This window comes from Phoxinus phoxinus (assembly GCF_949152265.1).
Source record: "Phoxinus phoxinus genome assembly, chromosome: 21".
Classification (NCBI taxonomy): Eukaryota; Metazoa; Chordata; class Actinopteri; order Cypriniformes; family Leuciscidae; genus Phoxinus; species Phoxinus phoxinus.
Window position 1 is genome coordinate 27,453,081 of NC_136896.1, and position 24,501 is coordinate 27,477,581.

Here is a 24,501-nt window from a genome sequence, read left to right on the forward strand (position 1 = left end):
TTACATTTATGATCTATCTATTCATCTTCGGTTTAGGCCGCAACACAGCAGGGTATTTCCAGCCTGGAACTTTCTAGAAGTGTAAAAATGTCTAGCTTTTTATGATAAATGGTCCAAATTTTTGGGGAATATTTTTCAAAGTATAACCAGAAAGTACAATTGTGACCTACAATTTATATAATTACTTGGAAAATATGCAGTCAAAAAGTACATTGGCACTGAATTGATATTTCTTGTGACCCTAAAAATCTAAAGACATGCTTGCATTGTTGGATTTGTATACAATTATAAATTAAAGCTGGTGTATTAACAGATTAAAAAGTTTTGATTGGTTGACATTTTTGCTCACAATTCTGATGATAATTCTTAAATAATAATAATGAGGAATAGGAGTAGGTGTGTCCAAATCTTTGTGCATTTGATCAGATAGATGGCAGGATTATTCAGAGATTACAGAATGAAAGCGCTGCTCTGAACAAAATGCCCTGTAAAATAAATATAAATGTCTCGTGGGTGTACTGATCAGAAATGTATTTAAGTAAATACAATAATATCATCATGAGAACTAGAAAAAAAATCAATTTTTAATTTTTTAACCAAACTTTGTATAAAGATGATTCTCAACTATGTTATGAAAGATATAACAATGATTTGATATACTAATTTTACAACATGCATGTAAACATGGCAATAAATGGGGTTTCTCATTCTATAAAATGGACTTATACATTGCATCTCATTGGCATATTAATGTGTTCTTGGGGCAACATGTAATGCAAAAAGAAGTAATTTTTGGGAGTAATAACGTGGCAACATTTTCATAAGAATATAATATTTCGTAGGAATATTGATTTATCATTATTTTCTTTCCCTATTAACTTGTCTCCCCATAAGTCCCACAGAGGACATGTATGAAATCGACAGAAAGTCATATTCTTATGTTTTCTACTGAGGACAAAAGTCTATGGGTCTCATTTGAAAATGTCATTGATTTTTCACTTTGTTCAGTTCAAACCTATTGTGTTATCGTTCCAAACTGACCAAATGACAGATACTGGTCGTCTACGCCATCTAGTGGTCATCTAGGGTAAAACACTCAGGAAATGTTACAATGACGTCAAAATGGTAAATCGAAACTTACATGGATTTCCCGAGTAATGTTTAACACCTGATCTCAAGGGACAATCTGTGGAATAAAGTCCGGTATTAACGCAGAACTCACTAGACTGTCTCACAGTCCTGATATCCGAAGAGTTCGCTGGAAAACACAACAGGCCACAGAACACACTGTCGATGTAACCTTACACGGTAAGTGACAAAGCCATGGTGTTTTTGTTATTATACTTATGGACCATATTTGGTTTATTATTATTAAACCAGTTATGGTTTATTATTTGACTCCCGAGATCACATTATTCCGTATACAGAATGTCTTCCCAAGATATGTCATGTTTGAAATTAAAATGTCCACGGCGATATGTAAGAAAATGTTTATAGGCTAACGTTACTATAAAGTTCAGTCAAACATTGACATTAGAATAAAGCAGCGGGTTTTAGGTTGTACTGTAGGTTTTTAGGGGTGTATTGATATTATTATTATTATATATTTCTAAATAAAACTGTGACATGGAGTTGTGAGTTTGCAAATGAATGTAAGGATGTTCTTCTGTTTGTGCACAGGTCCATTGATGGTTTGGTTTGATGTGTCGTATAGTCTGTTAGCATCATCATGACCCAACCAAAGCCTCTCTTCGTTCCCTGGTTGTACCAACAAATCCAGAGTGGAAGTTATCCTGGAGTGTGTTGGACCAGTAAAGAGCTTCAGCAGTTTAGCATTCCATGGAAGCATGCTTTGAGACAGGACAAAAACAGCGACGATGTCCTCATATTCAAGGTGAAAATAAGCATGATTTGTCATTATTAAAGATCCATGATCCTTTATACAAGTTTTTGATTACCATATTAATGTGCCATGTTTTTTACGCGATACTCCAAGGTTCTTAAAAAGATAGTTCACCCAAAATGGAAAATTCTGTCATCATTTACTCACTTTCAAGTGGTTCCAAACCTGTATGAGTTTCTTTCTTCTGTTAAACACAAAAGTAACCAAACAGTTGATTGGTCCCATTGACTTCCATAGTATTTTTTCCCCATCAACTGGTTTTAAATGATGACATACTTTTCATTTTTGGGTGAACTATCCCTTTAAAATAATTTAATTTAGGCTAATTTCATAATTACATATGTTGTCTTTGAAATATGGCTAACGTCAAAATGTACTGACAAGTATTTATGGTAAACTAAAATATACTTTAATGTCATATCCACTGAAACATCTATTTATGTCGTGTAGAGAGCAGGAAGAGCAGTTGTCATATGAAACCGCTTGACAAGCTTTTTAACCAGACAGTCTCATTATTTCTGTTACAATAATTCAAGTGATCGCAGAAGTACTGGGATAAACATTTATAGTTCGGATATAAACACTGATGTCTACGGGTAGCGATCAAAACGGAGTAAAACACCTTTTGAAACCAACTTGAAGTGACTGTTAAAAAATGTATTTGTCAATTCATTATTAATTTTAGAGATTTGTTCAAAATCACTGATTTATCCAGTAACGAAACAAGTGAAGTCTTCATGAGTATGTCAATGAATCATGCATTCAAACCGATTTTCTTTTAAAACATAGTTCAATTTTTTTTATTTATTATTATGCTCTTATGCATACTCTCTTTAAGCACACTTAGATTTGAAGTACACTACAAGTGCACATTTAATACAATTAAGCACATTTCTTTTTCACATGAGGACACTATGATTGTAGGAGTACTTTTCCTCTAATATCTGTATGCTGGTCCCGTCAGGCATGGGCTCAGACCAGCGCTTCTGGAGACGGCAGGATAAACGGAGACCCGTCTGTTTGGAAGAGAAACTTCCGAAGCGCTCTTCGTGCCAAAGGCTTCAAGATGTTATTGGACAACAAGAATGATACTGCTGATCCACATAAAGTGTACGAGTTTCCATCTGATCGTCTTTCTGCAGGTAAGAAACAATACATTTGTGGTTGATGTCATTAAGAAGATTGTTCATTGAATTGTTATGAACCTTTTCTGTTTTCTATCCTTACCGCCTTCAGGATCGGAAGGGTCTCAAGAGACTGATGTGAGTACCGGTATCTGTTTAATCAGTTATTCTGAGCTGATCAGCTTGGGTTTGATAAAAAGCACATTCAATAGACAACCTGTGGCATCGGATAAGACATACACTGACTTGGGAAATTTGGTTTCCATTTTTTAGTTTTCTCCAGAACTATGTTTGGAGGAGGAAAACCTGTTCTCTAGTAAGCAGTTTTTATACCCAGTCATGCATTTGTTATATAATGCTATATATAAGGTAGGCCCTATAATCGTGATGACATTATGTTTTACTTGTATCTCCTTTGTCTACTCTGATCTTTTCTTTCTTAGCAAACCCACCCCAAGGTTTAGAGGGACAATTAACCGGACTAAACCTTAAAGAAAGTCCCTCCCAAGGTAGATTGAAAAGTGTTTAATAGGAGGCTGTAGAGCAAAGCAAAATATGATATGGATTAACCCTATGGTTTTAGTATTATTTGAGGTATTTGAATCTCTATATGCATATATGCCTAATGTATGCTATTGTTATATTATGATATCACACACACACACACACACACACACTGTCCTGCTTAAGAAATTGGCATGCTTTATTAAAATATTATTACAAATTCAGTTGCACTTTATTTTGCAGTACGTGCACTGACGTGTATAAAATACTGGGTAATGAGGTAACTAAACATCTTAAGGTTAGGTTTACTGATAGATTCAGGGTTAGTACCTAGCTATTACCCAGTTATTATTGTAATAACTATAATAAGTACATCGTATGTACATGGGGAACAAGGAACTGTAAAATACAGTGCTACCAAAAATGTATTGAAGAATTTGTAAGCATGTTGTTTTATCGTGATAACGCAATGATCAAATTATGCGGGCATCATTTTTGGCCTGGCTGTCATACAAAGAAACGTGTAAAAACAAGAGAGAATATTAATAACTGATTATGTTGTCGAGTAGACGGTGTCTGCTTTTTCCTGTGCACTTTTTGTTGTTCTATGCATTTTCTTATTAAAACCTGTAGCTGTAATTTGGCTTTTATGCCACATCATTTTGTCAGATAAAGACCCTAACCATGTTTAGTGTGTGGTTCTTCCCTCATACTTAAAATATATATTTAAAAAAAAATATATATATTTTCTTCATATTTAGATGGTTTAATCTCCTCCGGACACCACTTTTGGCCACTTGATTTACAATGTACATGGATTATTGCTTTTAGTAAAATACTGATTGAAAGACTGAATTGTGAATTGGTAAAGCCTTTTTTTTTTTTTTTTAGTTCATGAAGTTTGGAATCTAGATCAGGTATACATGGGACCACAACACTTCCAAAAAATGAGTCCATGTTCAGAAACCCAGTTTACTGGGATGGCCCATTTTCAAAGAGTGGACACCCCGGGACCCTTCTCTTCAGCTGGGGGTGCTGTCGGTGGTTTGGCGCAGACTTCACCAACGGCTGTGAATCCTCAGCGGCCGGTGGCGTGTCCTCCACATGCTGAAGGGGATCAGGTTGCCATTCCTGAACCAAAACTGGGTAGGTAGAACCCAAGACCATGACATATTCTTCACATCAACTACTGGTGTTTAATTACTCACACAGCTTTCCCCCGTTCATTTGTTTCCTTCACAGAGACATTTTTTCGGATTAAGGTGCATTACAAAGGGAAGGTGGTGTTAGAACAGCTGCTGGAGAATGATGCTGGATTCAGACTGATGTATCAGGGAAACATGTTGGTTTTTTGTTGTACTTGATTTACTGATCAACTTTCAGTTAGCACCACTGAATCATGTTTTTATATAATAGATGAACACTTAACAGCCTTCCCTTTCCTCCCACAGGGACGAGTCCAGCGCTGATCTACCAGTGGTGAGGCTTCCTCCTCCAGATTATATGCTGGATCAGGTCCAGGCCAAGCTTACGAATGATATTCTGGATAATCTGGGCGGTCTGGAGATCAGGAGATCGGATGCGGTGGTTCATGGCCACCGCTGGGGAAGCAGCAGGATCTATTGGGGTCTGTGCAAACATGAAAAAAGCCCAACAACCAGAGAGCTCTCCAAAAACACACCTGAAGACATCTACCACGTCAAAAATTATATTTCAGGTGAATTATATTAGGTGTTTATTTGATGTAGTTGTTCAGGTATGGCTGGTCTTTGGTGGTTGCAAATATTTAGGTGTGTTTTTTCTATATCCCTTGGATCGTGTGCTGGATGTCTGTCGATGCCGTTCCGTTAGGTTTGATGGAGTTTATGGAGAAGAGCGGTGAATCTCCCTCTTATACTCTTTACTTCTTTCTGGGAGAGAAGTGGCCGGACCCCAAAATGAAACCGTGGGAGAAGAAACTCATCATGATAGAGGTTAGGATTGGGCACATTATTTATTGTCCTAATAATATTTGTAATATTTCGATGTTTAATATTAACCATATAAACCATACTGTATCATATTTGGTATGTAAACTATCAACACGATCAAAATCTGTTGCACACATGCCTTCTGCCGTCTGATTTATACTAGTAGTTTATACTTCTTTTTTATTTTATTTATATTTTTTTAGCAAATAAAAGTCCTTTTAGTATCATTGTAAAAATGTTCACCTTCAGGTCGTGGTTCATGTGTCTTTTTACTCTGAAATGTTTAATGATTTTTATCACATAAATGTAAGAACAACTTTTATATTGTTAGTAATGTTTCAAGATGGACACTAACTGGACTGAAAAAACTTAGGTTTACTTGATTATCCATACATCTTTTCTTTTTTTAGAAAAATCATGTTGAAATGTATCAAATATGATGCATCAGGTTTTGAGGAACGTTTATTTGTACATCTGTCCATCCTCATTGTATTGCTTTACGTTAAATGTTTCTTCCACAATTAAAACCTAGATTAGATCATAAAACCTAAGCATTTAAAAATCATCTAACTAAAACATATTATTGAGAGATATAGAGTGACATCTGATATGGTCTGAGCTCCATATTCTCACTATATCATACTAAATGAAAAACAAAAGCCTTGATATATATTTAATATGATACAAAAAAAAAAAAACACGTATGCTTTAAAAAAAATAGTCTAAAGGTTCAATAAACGGCTTGATTTTTTATTTTCCTGACTATTATTCCACAAGTCGGGCTTTACAGGGTTGAGAAATTCAACTGTTTATTTAACATTTATCATATTGCAGTTATGGCCACAGTCACATGACTATCTACTCAAAGCCATATGTTGCAGTGAGGCATTCTGCTTCTATACCTGTTGAGTCACTGACTGTAATGTAATGCCTCTCGTCAAAAATTGTATCATGACTGATTTTTATCTTTCCCATTCCCTGGTTTGGTTAGGTTATTCTGACTACACTGGAGAGTTTGAATACGTTGGCTGTTGCACGTGGGGCGTCTTCACTGCAGTCAGTGGAGCTACAACTCTCTCTGGAGCAAATGATGGAGTTGTGTTAGAAAGATCGCCTCTGGCCAAGTGAAAAGGCTCGACTCTATACTTATTTGGCATTAATTGAAATGACTTCTTGAAGTGCCCCTATTATGCTATTTTGATTAGCATAGTCTCCTACAATAGGCTTACATGAGTCCAAGGTCAAATTTTTTATTTTATTTTCTAATAATATACATTTCACATCACCTCATTTCTCAGAGAGTCTGAAACGGTTCGTTTGAAGATTCAGTCTCTCTAAACCCCTCCTTTCCGAGAGATACTCTGCTCTGATTGGTCAGACGTCCCAGTCTGTTGTGATTGGTCGACAGCTTACGGTGCATCGGACATGAAACGCGTATATTACCATATCTGAATATCAGCTCGACCTCAGCACTTGATACAGGGCCTTTCTCAATCTGTGTTCTTGTCTGTTCTTGTGTTCTTGTGAAACGTCATCTTTTGTGGCCCAAGTACTGTCCCAATACACAAGTTTGCATTATGGCAAGAACGGTTAAAAATCCCGGAAGTGTTCTTGACACATCCATTTTACCGAGGATGCATCGGATGGTAACTTGTGTGAACTTGACGGCTGAAATATCCCAGCATTCATTTCGGATTTCGAGGAAGGAGAGTCAGGTTAATACAGAAAGTCGTTTTTCTACAATTTCGTACGCTATTTCATCACTAAATTCACTTCTGAGGACATTTAATGCGAGAAATCAACTGTGTAGATTTTAAATATTGGCATTTTTACGAAAATTTATGCAGAATCGAAAATGTGCTCAAACGTTTTCGGAAGTGAGAATCTCCATAAGCGCCTGCGGGTGTTAAGTTAGTTTGCGAGCCCCACAGTCAAGAGACCATTGCCTTTTACCGGCGTTTTTTCCCGCCGCTGGCTGATGTATACACAAACAAACAACAGAAGCAGAATGAAAGGAGACAGGCGTTGCTTTATTGTTATGATTATAAATATACATTACATTGTAGTGTACAGTTGTAGAGTAATCCCTTGAGCTGAGGGTAGACTTGGGCGATAAAGCCTGGCTGTTATCGTCAATAATTCTCATTATGTTTGCGTAATGCAGACGGCGTTTGTGCGGGGGTATTATTGCGCAATACCAGCAAGAACACATCGTCTCAAACTGTCAGCAGCGTTCTGTGTGCTCGTCACCTTGTGAGTTCATTCTTCCTAGAACAACTAGCAAGAGCGTTCTCCCCAAGAACACAAGTCCGTTCTTTGCATTCTTGGTTTTGAGAAACACCTACACTGTTGTATGAACAAACGCGTTGTTGTTTTTCCGGATCAATTCCAGCGCGAGTCCTCGTCCTTTTGAAATGCCTGCAACGTGGATTCTCAGCCGACATGTCGACAACATGAACCACACTCTCAGCTCTCAACATTCCAGTCTCAGCTACAACTACAGTGTTTGAGGGCGGGGCAAAGTAGAACTTGTTCAGCCAATGAAGACCATAGGCTGCCATTATGCAAATTTGTTATATTGTTACGTAGGTTTGTAACAGGAAGTGAGACTGGAATTTCTGACGACACGTTTCTGCAGTTCAGATTCTTTCTTTTAGGGGACCATATGTTTATTTATGGTGCACTTCGATCTTTGAAATGTTGCAGAAATTTTACATTCACAAACGGCTATATTACACATTGCATGAGAGCTAATATTCAAAAAAGCATAATAGGGGCGTTTTAAACGGTTTACTTAGTGGAGACTCCATGGTTAATTGTATTTATTAAAGGTGTGTGGACTAATATTGCTGAGCACATTTTCAGTAATGGTACAAGACAATAATCATTGATTCACTTGATAAAAATACATAAAGAAGTTTACAAAGGGAGTCGTATTTTAAAAGGAGGGATTTCATATAAGTTGTGTACTATCATAAAAAGTCTAATGTGCTTTTCAGTCTGGTTTTACACTACTACAGTTCTCATAATACAATAATGTCAGATTGAATAATGTTTTGTCATGTCCTCAATCTTTTCATGATTTTTATTTGTGAAATTTTATGTCCTTGATTTTAATGTTGAATTTTCAAATTGTTGTTTCCGATGTAAACTCCTTTGTTTTGCGATCTTGTTTTTTTTTATATTTATCCTGTTGTACAGCACAATGGCCAACTACTTTGGCCATTGCTTTTATTGTGCTATATAAATAAAAGTTGATTGACTGATGTTGTATCTTTCACTGAACTGAATGTGAACTGTTCATTTTGTGGGCTCCAGCTCCAGGACTTCATTGTTCCACTGATGTGCCCCGTTTTTTTTTTTTTACTAATATGAACAGGTTTGGACTTAGTATCATGGTTTCACTTTCTAGTCATGTAAAACCTGGAAATATCAGGGAATTTTATGTGTTTTCCAGGCATGGAAAAAGCATGCAGATTAATAAAATCTCAAAAAGAACATTTCAATTCATTTCACATTTATTTGTAGCACTTTTCACAATACATATAGTTTCAAAGTAGCTTTACAGAAAGATGCATGCTTCTACATTACAATACTGCAGCAATAATACAAATAGTGCAGTTAGCTAATATCCTGTATTCATTTAGACACACACAATGATCTCATTAAAGCAATTATTACAAGTTGTGATCATGATTACAATACATTTCTACAATGAATATACATTTTTCTAGTTATACTCTGTTCTAAAATATTTTATCGATAAGCCATGGTATCAGATTTGTGAGTGAATCATTTGAATCAGTAGTATTCAATGAACTGATCATACCGGTTCACACATCGGTTTAACATTTAATATTCAGCCATGTGAGATTTCACTGTGGGCGGAGTTACCCAGAGCTACACAACATAAATAAAAACTAAAGACCACAACATGTCCTAGAGGGATTCATCTAACTTACATTAAAACTAACTGACACTGTTTGTACTGTACCACTGATTCTACAATCTCAGAAAATAAATCCAAATACAGCATCCTTCACATCACAACACATTTTAAATGCATTGACTTATTGAAAAATTTAGATTTAGATGTACAATGCATTTTAAAAGTTTGGGATCTGTAAGATTGTTTTAAATGTTTTTCGAAGTCTCTTCTGCTCACCAAGGCTGCATTTATTTCCATAAAAATACAGTAAAACTGTATTATTGCGAAATATTATAAAAAATTGAAGTAACTATTTTCTATGTGAATATATTTTAAAATGCAATTTATTCCTGTGATGCAAAGCTGAATTTTTTTGCATCATCACTCCAGTCTTCTTCAGCATCACATGATCCTCCAGAAATCCTCTTGAGAAACAGGAGGCATCACACGAGTGATGCGCCGACAGTGAAAGTCCATTTCGGATTTTATAGTTATTTAAACGGGCGCGTTGAAGAGTTTTAATTAGTAATATATATATATTTAAATCTTATATTTTATATGGTCTATTGGTGAAGTATCTTATTGACCCCAAACTTTTGAACTGTAGAGAATTCATTGATTCAAGTGTCTTAATTAGATATATTCAGGTAATATTTAAGGGTATGTTTTTATGTTTAAGCTGATAAAATATTAAGACTAGTTATTTTAAGTGATAAGTACAGGTAAAACTCTAAAAATGTGAATATCGTGCAAAAGTTCATTTATTTCAAGTAATTAAACTTAAAAGGTGAAACTAATATATTATATAGACTCATTACATGCAAAGTGAGATATTTTAAGCCGTTATTTGTTATAATTTTGATGATTATGGCTTACAGCTTATGAAAACCCCAAATTCAAAATTAGAATATTGTGAAAAGGTTTTCATAAGCTGTAAGCCATAATCATCAAAATTATAACAAATAAAGGCTTGAAATATCTCACTTTGCATGTAATGAGTGTATATATAATTTATTAGTTTCACCTTTTAAGTTGAATTAATGAAATAAATGCAAAAAAACTTTTGCACGATTTTTCGAGTTTTACCTGTATATAGTTTTGGTCACCACATCTATGCCGATTCTACTCCACGTTCTCCAGGTCATCGTGTTCTTCCTCCGATTCCCTCTCCTCCATTGAGAGGTCCCTGAGCTCTGACAGCGGCACCAGCCGACCCGCTTGGTTCAATCCCATTGGCTGAATCACATTATCCCTGTTTAGGAAAAGGTGCGAGAGTGTAAGAGCAGTGTGTACAAAGCTTTACTAGTGTTTTGATAAGTTTAAGTTTCTTACTTTGAGAGTTTGTTAAAAAGACTGATGAGCCGGTGAGCTTCCTCCTCTTTCTCGTCCTCTGTCATTCCCTCCATGGGATCAGGCTGCTCGTCTTCCACCTGTCCCGTCACTGGGTTCACGCGGTCTTTAACCTGCCGGTACTCATCGGTGTCGGAGTCGGAGTCGCTAGAGTACCGTGTGCCTGATGATGTGGCCTGTGACCTTTGACCTCCTAGCAAGCCTCTAGTGGCCAGGAGCCCAGCGGCATTCCCATATCCAGTGTACTTGACGAAGCGTCTCACTGGAATATCCGAGAAAGAACAGCATATTAGGTGTTGGGGGTAAAACTCACGAGTGTTTGATACAGTGCTGAAATGTGGCCCACCCAGTCAAAAGTTGGTTATTTTCCAAATAGATGAATGAAAAAGTGTCTTAAAAAAAAACCCAATAATAATAATAAATGTCTTATCACACTATAAATGTATACATTTAGTTAAGGAATAATAAGATGCAAGTTTCCATGGTCAATTGCAGACAGTTTCCGTGTTTTCCCTCTCCTTTTAGATGCATAAATTACGCTCAAAATGAAAAGTCAAATATGATTCGCCAGTTTCTGTTAGTCCCGCCCACTACATTATCTTTAGGACTTAAGGACGTAATAGTAGATTCATGTTTTTGTGGAGTTTAAGTTGAAAATGATAAATATTAATCAGCTGATACTGTAAAGAGGTCCCATTATGCTATCTTTCATATTCATCTTTCTTTAGTGTGTTGCTGTTTGAGAATGAAAAAGGTCTGCAAACTTTCACCTAGTCCATCCAGTGGGGGTTATTCTCTATATCAGTTGCACTGTTTCCGAACTCCCTAAAACGCCTCCATTGTAGTCTTGAGTTTTCTTCTGGGAACGAACACGGCACACAATATTCCTCATTTAAATAATACCCACCCAAGGTAAACATGAATTAAAGGGGCGGGCCTGGATGAGTGAGTTAGTAGTGTGTTTAACTGCCGATGATGGTAAGGGGAATGACATTCTCAAACACGCTTGAAGCGGTTAACCAATCACAACACACTGATCCGGCCGACCAATCAGAGCACATTGCGGATTTCGGAAGGAGGGGCTTCATAGAGACAGAAACTAAACCGAGCGTTACTGACAGACTGGGAAGAGAGGAGCTGCAACAATGGAAAATATGGGGGAAATAAAGTGGTTTTGAACATTCAAGCCTATTCTATTAGACCCAAAAACAGAATTAAGTCTTTGTAAAAGGGAATAATATGTCCTCTTTAAAAAATCCTAAATTGGATATCTCAACTGTATTGCTGCAAGAAACCAAGTCGAGCAATGAATCTGGGAGATTCATTTTAATAATGCGAACTGACAGACACTTGATTATGAAGAGATTTCATCAGAAACCCTCGTCGTCTCAGACTAATACTCTAGGAGGACATGTCAAGTTAAGTACAATCATTTTCTCAATGTTTATAGTTTTATAAAATCATTATAGCCTACTGTCATTATACTTGATAGAAAACAGGAAGAGACAATTTATTGTGTTTATTGGTTGTTTTGTTATTTTCGGTTTTGAAATTTGTATTTTTAAAATCTGTTTTTGTGGTAATTTGGCGTGCAGTTTTCAGACTCATGCTTGTGTGTTTCAGTACCGTTCTCTTTGCACAGCACGAAGAGCAGGTCGGCAGCGCAGTGCTTGAGCTCAGTCTCCAGGTTGGTCATCAGTCTGACCAGACGATTCCTCAAGGTGTTGCCCTTTTCAGGTTTAGTGCTCGCATCTCTTAATGGAGGCAGAATCTGTACCCGGGGAGAAAACATATGCAATTTGATACAAAACAATGCAAGTGTTTTATTAGACAATGTTGCCTCATGATAATCTCTAATAGCAGTCGTGCCTGTTGTCTGAGGTAGCGTCTCGTCTCTCTGTGACCTCTGGAGCACTCGGCCAGCAAGTTCAGCACAGGGGTCAGTCTCTCTTTGACCTTTTCACCCTGCATGTAAAACACCACTGCGTTAGAAAAGCCACTGTTGCACATGACAAGCAATGTTATGCAAAAATATATGCGAGTCATATCTTCTTTCCCCCTGAGGTCCATTATTAAAGATCATTTATTCCCTCTAAATTTTACATCATAAATAAAAATGCTCAAATTGTGTTATGAAAGGCAGAAGACAGGGAAAATGTAAATATATTTCACGCCTTTCAGAACCTACCAAAAACCAGTCGAATTTTATTCAGCAAGGATACATAAAATAGTTCAAAACAGTGAAGTCATTTGTAATTTCAAATAGGCTAAACACTGTTCTTTTAAACTTTTTATTCATCAAAGAATTTTGTGTAGCATGGTTTTCACAAAAATATAAAGCAGCACAACTCTTATCAACATTGATAATAATCATATTTTTTTCTTGAGAAGCAAATCAGCACATTATAATGATTTCTGAAGGATCATGAGACAATGAAGACTGAGTAATGATGCTGAAAATTCAGCTTTACATCAATAAATTATGTTTTATTCAATATTCAAATAAAAACTATTTTAATATTTTAAATCATAATAATATTTCCCAATTTGATTAAATAAATGCAGCCTTGGTGAGCAGGAGAGACTTCTTTAAAAAAACTTTTGAACGTTACTGTGAATTGCTAATATTTTATTATCGTAGATATTAGTATTGACTGATTTTTGGAAGGCATGAAATAGACTTATTTCTACCTAACTTCTGCCTTTCACAACACACTTTAGGATAGTTTTAAGTTCCGAAAGTAGTTTTCACAGGATAATGAACGCAAATGAAAGAACACAGACGCAGCCGGATCATTTCCGTAATGACCAATGCCCTTTTTTGTGCGATAATGGCGCAATATACCAGTGAACTGAACTGACGAACGAACGCAAACCTTAGTAAATCACCTTGCATGATTCATTTAAATGCTCTCCTCCCATAAATGTAGTGTCTGAAAGGGAAACTCCTACATAATAAATAACCCTGTCAGCGCTAATATTTCACTGCGTGTCTTTAGTAAATCCTGACAGTATTTTTGTTTAATGTCAAAAGAGTGTTTGCGCTGGCGCTCGCTGTTAGTAAATCTGGCTCTAAATCTCAAAATATCAAGGACAGTATGATTCATGATATGATAATCTATCCGTTTCTCTGTTGTCTCCGTCTTTTTGTTTCTCCCTTCCCTTATTTCTTTCTTTCACCCTCTTTTTACCTGCTCCAGTTTTCTCTCCATGTACATGAGTAGGTTTTGCACACAGTCCATGTTGACTCCATTCATCTGGTGCGAGTCTGGACCCAGAGGCACAGACACCAGCACGTCTAGACAACTCAACGGGAGAGCAGACAGCATGTTCGCGGCATGCCTGAGAGAAAGAGAGATTTGAGGTCATAACATCTTTTGTTTTAATTAAATGTTGATTACTGTTGATTAAAACAGAACATCAGTCTGTAAAAATCTGAATTGTACAGCTTGTATTTTACATTAATTAGTATAAATGTTGGATATTTAAACAGACAATAAATTGTCCTTTTGAGGCGGAGAAGGTTATGCATTACATAATTCATGTGAGTGAAGATGAGGAGAAAAGCAGACACAGATGAACATGGCTTTCAGAAGAAGGAAGAGTTGCTCACTGTGACAAGTTGAGGCACACTGTGGTCAATATAGAGATATGAGAGAGAAATACTTTGAAAACCCCCCCACATCTAATTCCTCATTTTCTAAAGCTGTCACGAACAGATCAGATGCAGGTGTTACTGACGGAAGGCAGTCACACATCTGTCAATCAAATTAATCTGTGCTCTACATTATTATTATAATTATTGCCTGCACACTGTGTGTAGGCTTAATGCCTTTTTTGTAAAATAAAAATAAATAAAAACACAAATATTTTGTACAATTAAATATTTGTTAAAATAAACAAAAAATATTACATTAAATACAATTATTAGTAACATACACTACCATTCAGATTTTTTTAATTCTTATAAAGTCAAAACCAGTAATATTGTGAGATATTATTACTATTTTCTATTATATTTCACTTTGTTTGTGGGTGTGTGTGTGTTCGTCATGATCTTGTAAATCCTACCAATATATATATATATATATATAAAGTAAATACATCTGTCAGCCAAATTAATATGTACAATAGACTCTTAATATGTGCACTTTATTCTCATATTCACTTGTCTATTTATTACGTACACAACAGTGTATACTATTTTATTTGATTCTTTACTTTTATTTTATTACTAACTTCTATTATCTTTAATTATTTGTGTGCTTGTCTTGATCTTGTAAATCTATGTAAATTATATTTGACCTCCACTGTAAGTACATTACTGTACATGTGTAACCCCTCTGGACCTGGTTCTACTCGCATCGCTCCGAGCGGGATTCAAACCCGTCTCCGGCATGACCCATGGGAGACGGGTGCGCTAACAAGGACGTTAAAGTCCTCATCCTCCAGCGTCAGTCGCCAGTGTGCCTCTTAAGGCCAGGGGAGTGAGGTTTATTTATCTCCGTTACACTCATCCCCAAAATCTCAGTCCCATCCGGGTCACGGCACCAATATAACTCACACCGCTCCGAGTGGGATTTGAATCGCAGCCTCTAGCGTCACTCACTAGTGCACACTTTTTGTGCTCGAGGAACGAGTCATAATTACTGAAATTTTCAACCCAGAATAGTTATTATAGAGCAATAAAAATATTTATCAACACTAACCCCTTTAATTCATCTGTAGCTTCTTCCTCCTCACAGGACACCATCAGACAGTAACGCAAAACTGCAGCCAGATGGCGATAGAGAGATGCAGCATCCTGGTGGTAGACACAATGTGAACCTTGATGTTAACAATTGATATCAATTTATTCGGTGCAATGTGGGTTTACTACAGAATTACTACAGTACTACCATCTGATACATCACATAGTACCATTGTTTGTAAGGGAGGTGAGTGAGTATGAGTGTGATTATGTCTGCATACACCCACCTCTTCAGGTTCTTGAGTGTGTGTGCTGTGTGTGATATTAAAAAGGATCTTCAGAGCCTCCTGAGCCTGCTGTGAGTCCTCCACACTTACAGGAGGCGCTGCAGGATCCAGCACGACCTCATACTGTTCCTTCCACTGTACTGCTAAACACATCTCCAGCACAGTGGTCAACAGCGACACTCCCCCCTCCTAAAAATGACCAAAAACGCCAATACAATATGTAGATAGCAATGTGGCTGTTGGTCGATATACAACAATTTACACTACCATTCAAAAGTTTGAGCTCAGTATGATATTTTACAAATATTTTTGAAAGACATCTCTTATGCTCAACAACAAGGACCATTTATTTGATCAAAAATGAATTAAAACAGTAATATTGGGAAATATTATTACAATTTAAAATAACTGTTTTCTGTTTTCATATATTTTACAATGCAATGTATTATCAAAGCTGAATTTTCAGCATCATTATTCCAGTCTTCAGTGTCACTTGATCTTTCAGAAATCATTCGTATATGCTGATTTGCTGCCCAAGAAACATTTGGAGCCCCTAAAGCAGGGATAGGCAACTTCGGTCCTGGAGGGCCACTGTCCAGCAGAGTTTAGCTTCAGCCCTGGTAACAACTCACCTTGTATCTATCTAGTAATCCTGAAAACATTGATTGCCTAGGTGTGTTTAATTAGGGTTGGAGCTAAACTCTGCAGGACAGTGGCCCTCCATGACCGGAGTTCCCTATCCCTGCCCTAAAGGGACACGGTGGTGGGGAAAAAATGAGATGGGTGGAAAAATCAGTCAATGCTTTTTTGCATGCTCTCACAAAACAATTTGAGTTATAGCGAGTAAATGCAATTTCTCGGCAGAACGCAAAACATTTGCGAGAGAACGCAAAAGCATTGAGAAAATGTTTCCTCCATCTCATTTTTTTTTCATTCACCATGTCCATTTCTTTATTATTATCAATGTTGAAAACAGCTTGCGCAATCTAGAGATTCATTGCAGAAGTTTGTATTTGTGCTGCTTCATATTTTTGTGGAAACCATGATGTTTTTCAGGATTCTTTGATGAATAGAAAGAATTTGAATTCTCATTTATTTGAGATAGACAGTTTCTGCAACACCATTTTTGATCAATTTAATGCTTGAAAAAACTAAAACAATCTCACTGACACCAAACTTTTAAATGTTAGCATACATAATATGATAACAGAAAATATTATTTGTATTACTTAATTTTTAATAATTCTTTCCTCAAAATTTAAATAATAGAAGGAGAAAAGTACATACTTGTTTCAGCTGTGTTCTGAGTTCGGGTCTCAGCGCCGTCAGTAAAAACATGAACCGGAGCGTGTAAAACTGGCCACAAGGGGAAGATGCCGACTGAAACTCCTTATTTAGCTTTTCTGTCAGACCACAGAGGAGACTGAAGTACAGCAAGTAGTGGGAGAGAAAAGAAAAAAAGCATATGACATGCAAATATATTTTAGTTTCAGTGAATACAGTGCCCCCCAAAACACTTTAGTAACAGAAATGTATGAATTTCATTGCAAGATCTTTTAACATTTATCTCTGTACAGTCTACTCCAGTGCATCCCAAAGACTTTCAATTTATTTAAGGTCTGGACTCAGGCTACGTTTACACGTGGACGGCTATTTTCATAAACGGACATTTCACCCCTCTCCGTTTTCAAAAATAACATTGTGCACACCTGTCAGTTTTCAGAAAAGTGTTCGTTTACACAAACCCGTGTATATGCCGTCAAGAGCATGCCAAACCTGTAGGTGGCAGTGTAACGAGAAGCTTAAGCCCACGTTAGCCAATCAGAATCCCGAAAATAGTCTCATACTGTGACGTCGGCTGCCTAAAACTCTAAACTAAAAAAGTTTTCCAAAATCTCCACTCTGGCCGGAGTTTTTAAGAAATAATCGTTTTCAGAGGCGAATTCTCTGTTTGCGTGTAAACGAATGGCGCAAATGTCTCCGTTTTTCAAAATAACCACGTACGTGTAAACGGGGCCTCAGAGGTGCCAATTCATGTGTTCAAATGAGTTTGAGAAAAAGAGTTTGAATCGTATGTTGAAATGGCTCATACCCGAGTTCACTGGCTCTCTCTTGTGCCCAAGCACTATTGTAAACAATGTTGCATAAGATTTTCATGACTTCCTTCCTGGTTACTTCTTCATCATCCTCATCTTTTTCCTCCTCTTCCTCCGCTCCTCCAACGCTGCCTCTGCTGTCTCTTTTACCAGGCGTGAGAGCTTTATAAACGCTGCTCCTCCTGCGAGAAGGTACGAGGCTGATGTTTGAGAACGTGCTAGCCTTGCGGTCACCACACCAATTGCCCGGTCCCCAGACCGCATCACTGGCTACAGCCCCAGAACCATCGTCTTCCTCACCACCGTTATCATCCTCGTCTGCTCGGCCTAATTTGCTCTCAGAAATGGCCACAATGACGTCATCATAGGGGTCGACATCATGGTCAGTGTCTTCTTTTGGAACAGGTGCTTTGCTGATGCCGCCCAGGTGGGCTAGGGTGAGCAGTGCCCTGTCAGTGATTAGAGGTCCCAAAACCTTTTTGTCCCTCGAGAGAATTCGTAAGGATCTCAGACATTCTTTCAGCAAACGTCCTTGCGGTTGAGTCTGGAGGAACCTGATCATAACTGTAGCCAGAGCCTGAGGGCAAGAGAGAGAAACAAATGCAAACAAACAAAGGCGTAAGTTGGTTTTAAGAATAGTTTATGTGTGTATTTATTTATAAGAGCCAAGGTTACCTGTCTCAACATGACATCTGGGTCACTGGACTCATCGTAGTCTGAATCCGAGTCTGACACATACTCCCGCACTTTATTCTTTCTGAACTGCGGTGACCCCAAAAAAAACTATTATAGGAATGAACCATTTTGAGTATACTGTGAATCATGCATTCAATTTGTGGGAGTTTTTTTTTTTTTTTTGTATAACAGATATTAGTTTTGGTGGTGCTAGTGATCCAGAAATTGTACATGGCAACTTTAACCCTCTGGTATAGAGTGCTGCAGGGATAATGTATTTTGTTGGCCAACTTAGAAGTTAGCATCACCCTGGTTCCCTCGACAAATATCCAATAGGATTGGCTTTTGAATTATTGAAGAAAATAAGGTCTGTGACTAACAAAAGCTTATGATTTTTACACATTTTGTTCATCTTGATAATCTTCACAAATTAACAACTTTTATGAATTTTCACTTTTTTCTCACAATTACAGTTTATAACTCTCTGAGAAAAAAAAGTCAAAATTGTGAGATAACAAGTCACAATTAATTTTTTTATTCATCATTGGCGGTGAGCTTTCATATCCGACTACTCATTCGGACTTTGTTTAAAAAGTCTTTCCCTGAACGTTTGAGTTCGAATAGCTAGCAAGAGCATGAGTGCTATTATAAACACAACAAGACTCGAAAGCGACTATAGTGAGTAGATGATTTGACCTGTTCAATATGATAACGTTTAATGTCCGACAACCTCTGCAGTGCCATTTAGCCACTTGTTAGCAACCTCCTTTTACATGGCAAGAGGATATTATAAATGTATTTTATATCGTAGAACAAAATGTGAAAATATCTTGAGCTTGTGTTTTTCAAATGCCCCATTAATTTCCTATGTGGTCAGTTTGGACTGTGAAATCACAAGTGTGACTATTTTGCCTTCTAATCATGTCCACAATTTATATTTGTGTGTGTGTGTTCATATAGGAAGTACCACAAAATTCACCATTTTTTTTTGCCATTTTGATTAAGTTAAAGAAAAAAAAGTAAATTTTTCTAGTCTAAAATGACCACCAGAGGGTTAATAATGGTCACATTAGGATGTCAGTAGATTTAGGGAATTAAAGAATTTAGAAAATAATACCTCTTCCAGCTCCTGCCTCTTTTCAGATTAAACATGCAGCCAGATGACAGGAAAATATGAAAATCATTAAACCAACCCAAAAGATAAGACAAGATGTTTTTCTATCCTAAGTGTGCGTTTTGTGTTTGCATGTTTTAACAAGCAGTAAAGCTGAAGGGAAGGATAAATATATCCCAGATAGCAAGGTGATACTGACACAATGTTGAGTTTTCATCCAAAAGTTTTCATGAAATCAAATTAGGCAATTCCTATTTTTTATGGAATATTGCAGTGTTTATTATATGTGCCCTCATAATCTTTAATCAAAATAATTTCCCTTCCCTCATGCAGCGACATCTCTTCTCTGATGAGGCGTTTACTGAGACTGACCAATAGCGAACCACAACCATCCAATCAGTGACTGGAAGTTTTTCCCGAACATCCCTGATTTTATTCATTTATTTATCTACTTACATTTTTTTTAGAATTAGAATTTCTAGTAATATAATGTTTGTAACATTCGTAACGTAACGTTTACCAATATTCTTCAATATATCTTCTTTTGTGAAATTTCAACATTGTTTCAACAATTACTGAGGATGTAAAAAATTATGTTGAACCAACATCATATTGTAATGTTAATTCAATGCAATTCACGTAGAGTAGACACATCAACACTGATTTGCTACCTGGAATGGTATTAGTAGGGAGCTTATGGTCTAAATATTAATGAGCGGCAGGCCTGGGATCAAGTCAACTACTGCAGTATCAGCAAACAACATGCGGGACATATTTCCTGCCCAGAGGGAATTTGTATGACTCAAAGTTTACAATTTCATATACAGTAGCTTATAGTTCTTATTTCTTTGTAAATTAAATATAAACTTTATCTCAGATGTTTCTTTGGGAGAAATCAAAATATAAAACACATCAGCTAAAATAAATGTGGATAGCATAACATATAGCCTAGACCATTTGCTCGGGGAAGAACATTTGGTCTGGAATTCATACATAGAAATCCCTGAATTTGAGAACATTTTAAAGGTACACTATGCAAGTTAACATCCCTCTAGCGTTTGAAAACAAAACTGCATGTGTTTTGTGGAAGAAAGTTTTGGTTTTGACTGTGTGGATGAATATGACCCTGCACAAAAGATAATGCTTTACATTGAACCCTGTCTCTTAGAGAGCTACATATGGGAATTTTTATTTATAATAAAATATAATATAATAAATAATATAATAAAAAATTCACCTGTTGAGTAATAAAAACGCCACCTTATGTCGCTTTTACAACATTTCAAATCCCTCAGTTCTCGCCACCTCCACAAAGCCAAACCAATGCTGATTCTCATTTTATTACACGTTCTGTTGCTTTCTCATTTTGCGAGTAGACTCTCCTCTGTTCAGCGAGATTTTAAAACGGGTGATCCGGGAGGTTCAAGATTTAGCCGATCAACCATAGCCGCGTTTCCACCGCAGGAACTTTCGCCAGGAACTAGGGACTTTGTGTCGGTGTGTTTCGACCGCAGGACCGCATGATGTTCCGGGTAAATATTTCCCCTCAGTAAATCCCTGCTTGCGAGGTAGTACTTTTTCAAAGTTCATGCACTTTCAGAGGTGGGACTTGGGCGCTAAACATGCTGATTGGTTGAGTTCATGCTGCATTTTGATTGGTTGACTCCACGCAGCATTTTGATTGGTTGACTCCACGCAGCATTTTGATTGGTTGACTCCACACAGCATTTTATTTCAACCACCATCTGTTGCGGTGCGTGGAGTAACAGTTGTTTGCTATTCGAATCAACAATGGAGTTTTAAAAATACGATAGATGGATCAACGACGAGGTTCAGGCTTCATTAAGCTTAAATTCAGAGGATGAAATCCAGCGGGAACTGTAAAGTAGCGCGCAGTCCTACGTCACCGGACTATTTGCCTAATCTTCCCAGTACTTTAGGCCACGGTGGAATTCACAGACAGCAACAGGTCTGGAGAAAAAAGTTCCTGGGACAAATCGTTCCGGGTAATTTTGGTGGAAACGCAGGTCATGTCAACCCAGCCACACAACAAAAACCATCACTTTAATATGCTTAACAATCAGGGTAAGACAAAAACATGTTTAGGAAGAAGGACTGATGATGTATTGACTCATTGTTTAAATGTTGTTAACATAGTGTACCTTTTAAGACATTGCTGAGATCTTTTCTGGAACTTGGGAGCTACTGGCTTTTTTTTCTTATTTAAATGTCAAGAGACCTCATTGTTCTTTCCTGTGAGTGTGTATGTGTAATTGCACTCAAATATCCCTTACTTTTCTTCTGTCCCGCTGCTCCAAATCATAGAAGAAGCACTGTGCATACTAGGAGTGCGAGAGAGAGAGAGAGAGAGAGAGAGAGAGAGAGAGAGAGAGAGAGAGAGAGAGAGAGCAATTAGAAAAGAGCAATTACATAAAATGTGAGCTTTGAGTGCACAACTTGTGCAAAGTAGATTGTTTTATAATGACATGTATTGTCAGTGCAAATGTTGCCGCTGGACTGAACATAATCACTGTTAATTGTTAGTACCTCTCGATTAAATTGCTGTAGTTCTGCCTTGAGTCCTTTCTGATCGCCCCCTCTGATAAACTCAATAATCCTCTCCACATTCATCGCTGCAAGATAAACACAAATGCACACACATGCAAACATTAAAACAGTCTCCAAAAAAGGCGAGGTACAGAAATCTGAGACCACATGAAGAATATGTTATTTAAGCGAGGAAATAAACACAATTTTAGGAGTTTGAAAAATCCAAAACAAAGAAATGTTGAAAGTGAAATGTGAAATGTAAAATGAATAAGGAATATTGGTTATTTGGTAACACTTTATTTTACAGTGTCCTTACATTACATGTAGTTACTGTAGTAATAACTATAAATTATGCATAATTACATGCAACTAACCCTAAACCAAACCCTATTCCTAACCCTGACCCTATAGTACCTATATGTAAATTACTCAGTACTTATATGTAAACACAGACACATTAAAATAAAAGGGTTACACTATTAATTAGTACAGTGTTATACATTTAAATACTGAGTATTATTAATTAAATACACATACTTACTATAGGGTAGGATTAGGATTTGGTTGAGGGTTAGTTGCATGTAATTATGAATAATTGACTGTTATTAAGTACAACAAAAATACTGTAAAATAAAGTGTTACCAAATAAAGTGTAACCTTTTATTTTAAGTTGCCCTTCTTACGGTGTACTGGTTTGTCCACAAAGGTAAAACATATTTATATAACATTTTCAATTCAACTTTTGATTCAAATTGTTAAAATTATAATATAACTTGTAATAAAACAATACTAAATGCAATATAAAATGAGAAAAATAAATAGAAGCATTTCCACGAGTGGCACTTAAACGTTTGTATACTGTATACTGAAACAAATGCTACAGGTCAAATATCTAAAAAGTCAATAATATGCAATTTTCATACCAAAACACAAATATAAGCCTGCATATAAATAAATTTCAGATTTTTTATCAACTCCAACTAAAACAAGTGTCTTCTTCATCCTCTCACCTGTGAGTGTGTCTTCACCTGAGTACGCCATGCAGGATCCAATGTGCTAGATATTCAATTTCTATTAGATTTGAATCACTTGCTATTAAACTACAAGTCGTTCTCTTTACCTCCAGGCCTTTTATCCACTTCTCTCTCTGTCTTTTTCACTCTCTGTTTACTCTGCCTTTTCCCCTGCCCCCTTTTCTCTGTAATCCTGCATTGCATTAGTTATGCTCTAATCCTTTAATGTCTTTCCACTTCATCTCGATTCACTCGCCCTATAAATAACCTCAGAGGAGAGCCAGTCGAGGGTGCAGTGGCATACAGTAACCACAGGTGGCAGTTCAGTGACATGACGACCAGCGACTCTATATCTACAAGTCATTAAAGGTAGGCTACTGTCAACATGCATTTATTGCCATACCTCCCGACACGTCATCAGCACGTTCCGTAATGGTGTGTGCACACCTAAAGCAAAGCAAAAACGACTCGCTCTAGATTACGTGCGGGATTACTTGGGATGGCGCGATGAGGAGTGTTTTCAAGCACATCAACAACAACTTTAGTTTCTGACATTTTTTTTCATCATCAACCATTTTGGAGATAAGTACTATTGGTGCTCTGTACCTGTTGTGGAAGGCCAGTGCTAGCCCGCGGTAATCGCGGCGCCCAATTCACGTCATTCACGTTGCGAATTTGCATCTGTTCGTGTATTTGCACTGACTTTGTATGTAATCTACGAGATAATTAAATTTGCTTTTAGTGTGCACACCATGAGGCTATGCTGAGATGTACACAGACAGCCACTGAGCGCCATTAACAAACGGCAGCCGCCTTTCACAGTTCCGAACTAAAACAACGAGCTTATGCTGCATTCATGCCATGTCGTAACCATAACTACGAGATGGCAACCTGTGATGTTCTACCCAGAGCTCTTCACGTCCTCAGACTTGGATTGATTTTAATGTTGATTATTGTTGTAATGTTATGTGGTTTAAGACATGAGGTAATTTAACGCCGTGTTTCGTGACGCTTTGCAGAATCTGCTGTGTCAGATGAATCATGTGTTTTGGAGGAGGCGTGGCTTTGCAGAATCTGCTGTGTCAGATGAATCATGTGTTTTGGAGGAGGCGTGGCTTTGCAGAATCTGCTGTGTCAGATGAATCATGTGTTTTGGAGGAGGCGTGGCTTTGCAGAATCTGCTGTGTCAGATGAATCATGTGTTTTGGAGGAGGCGTGGCTTTGCAGAATCTGCTGTGTCAGATGAATCATGTGTTTTGGAGGAGGCGTGGCTTTGCAGAATCTGCTGTGTCAGATG

General features: G+C 37.1%; 2 protein-coding genes across 3 annotated transcripts; one reads left to right on the forward strand and one right to left on the reverse strand.

Moving 5' to 3' along the window:
* The first annotated feature begins 1,094 nt into the window (after positions 1-1,094).
* On the forward strand, positions 1,095-8,768 carry irf3 (interferon regulatory factor 3). The gene is made up of 11 exons (XM_079594622.1): positions 1,095-1,308; positions 1,681-1,894; positions 2,868-3,045; positions 3,140-3,165; positions 3,301-3,343; positions 3,471-3,536; positions 4,423-4,677; positions 4,774-4,873; positions 4,983-5,248; positions 5,383-5,504; positions 6,493-8,768. Exons 2-11 carry the CDS (start codon positions 1,730-1,732, stop codon positions 6,604-6,606), a joined length of 1,335 nt encoding a protein of 444 aa, XP_079450748.1. The 5' UTR covers positions 1,095-1,308; positions 1,681-1,729; the 3' UTR covers positions 6,607-8,768.
* Positions 8,769-9,003: 235 nt separating this feature from the next.
* On the reverse strand, positions 9,004-23,368 carry LOC306989185 (chaperone Ric-8A). 2 transcript variants are annotated; one of them, XM_079594620.1, is made up of 14 exons: positions 23,202-23,368; positions 22,189-22,274; positions 21,936-21,983; positions 19,645-19,662; positions 18,528-18,614; positions 17,849-18,429; positions 17,044-17,179; positions 15,757-15,945; positions 15,489-15,583; positions 13,971-14,121; positions 12,649-12,744; positions 12,406-12,550; positions 10,762-11,041; positions 10,315-10,681 (listed from the first exon to the last, which is right to left on the reverse strand). In XM_079594620.1, the coding sequence occupies exons 1-14, from the start codon at positions 23,230-23,232 to the stop codon at positions 10,552-10,554; spliced, it is 2,073 nt and encodes a 690-aa protein (XP_079450746.1). In that variant the 5' UTR covers positions 23,233-23,368; the 3' UTR covers positions 10,315-10,551. The 2 variants fall into 2 exon arrangements, with proteins under 2 accessions (XP_079450747.1, XP_079450746.1); XM_079594621.1 differs by lacking the exon at positions 19,645-19,662 and having other exon boundaries at positions 9,004-10,681; positions 21,921-21,983.
* Between the last annotated feature and the right edge of the window lie 1,133 nt (positions 23,369-24,501).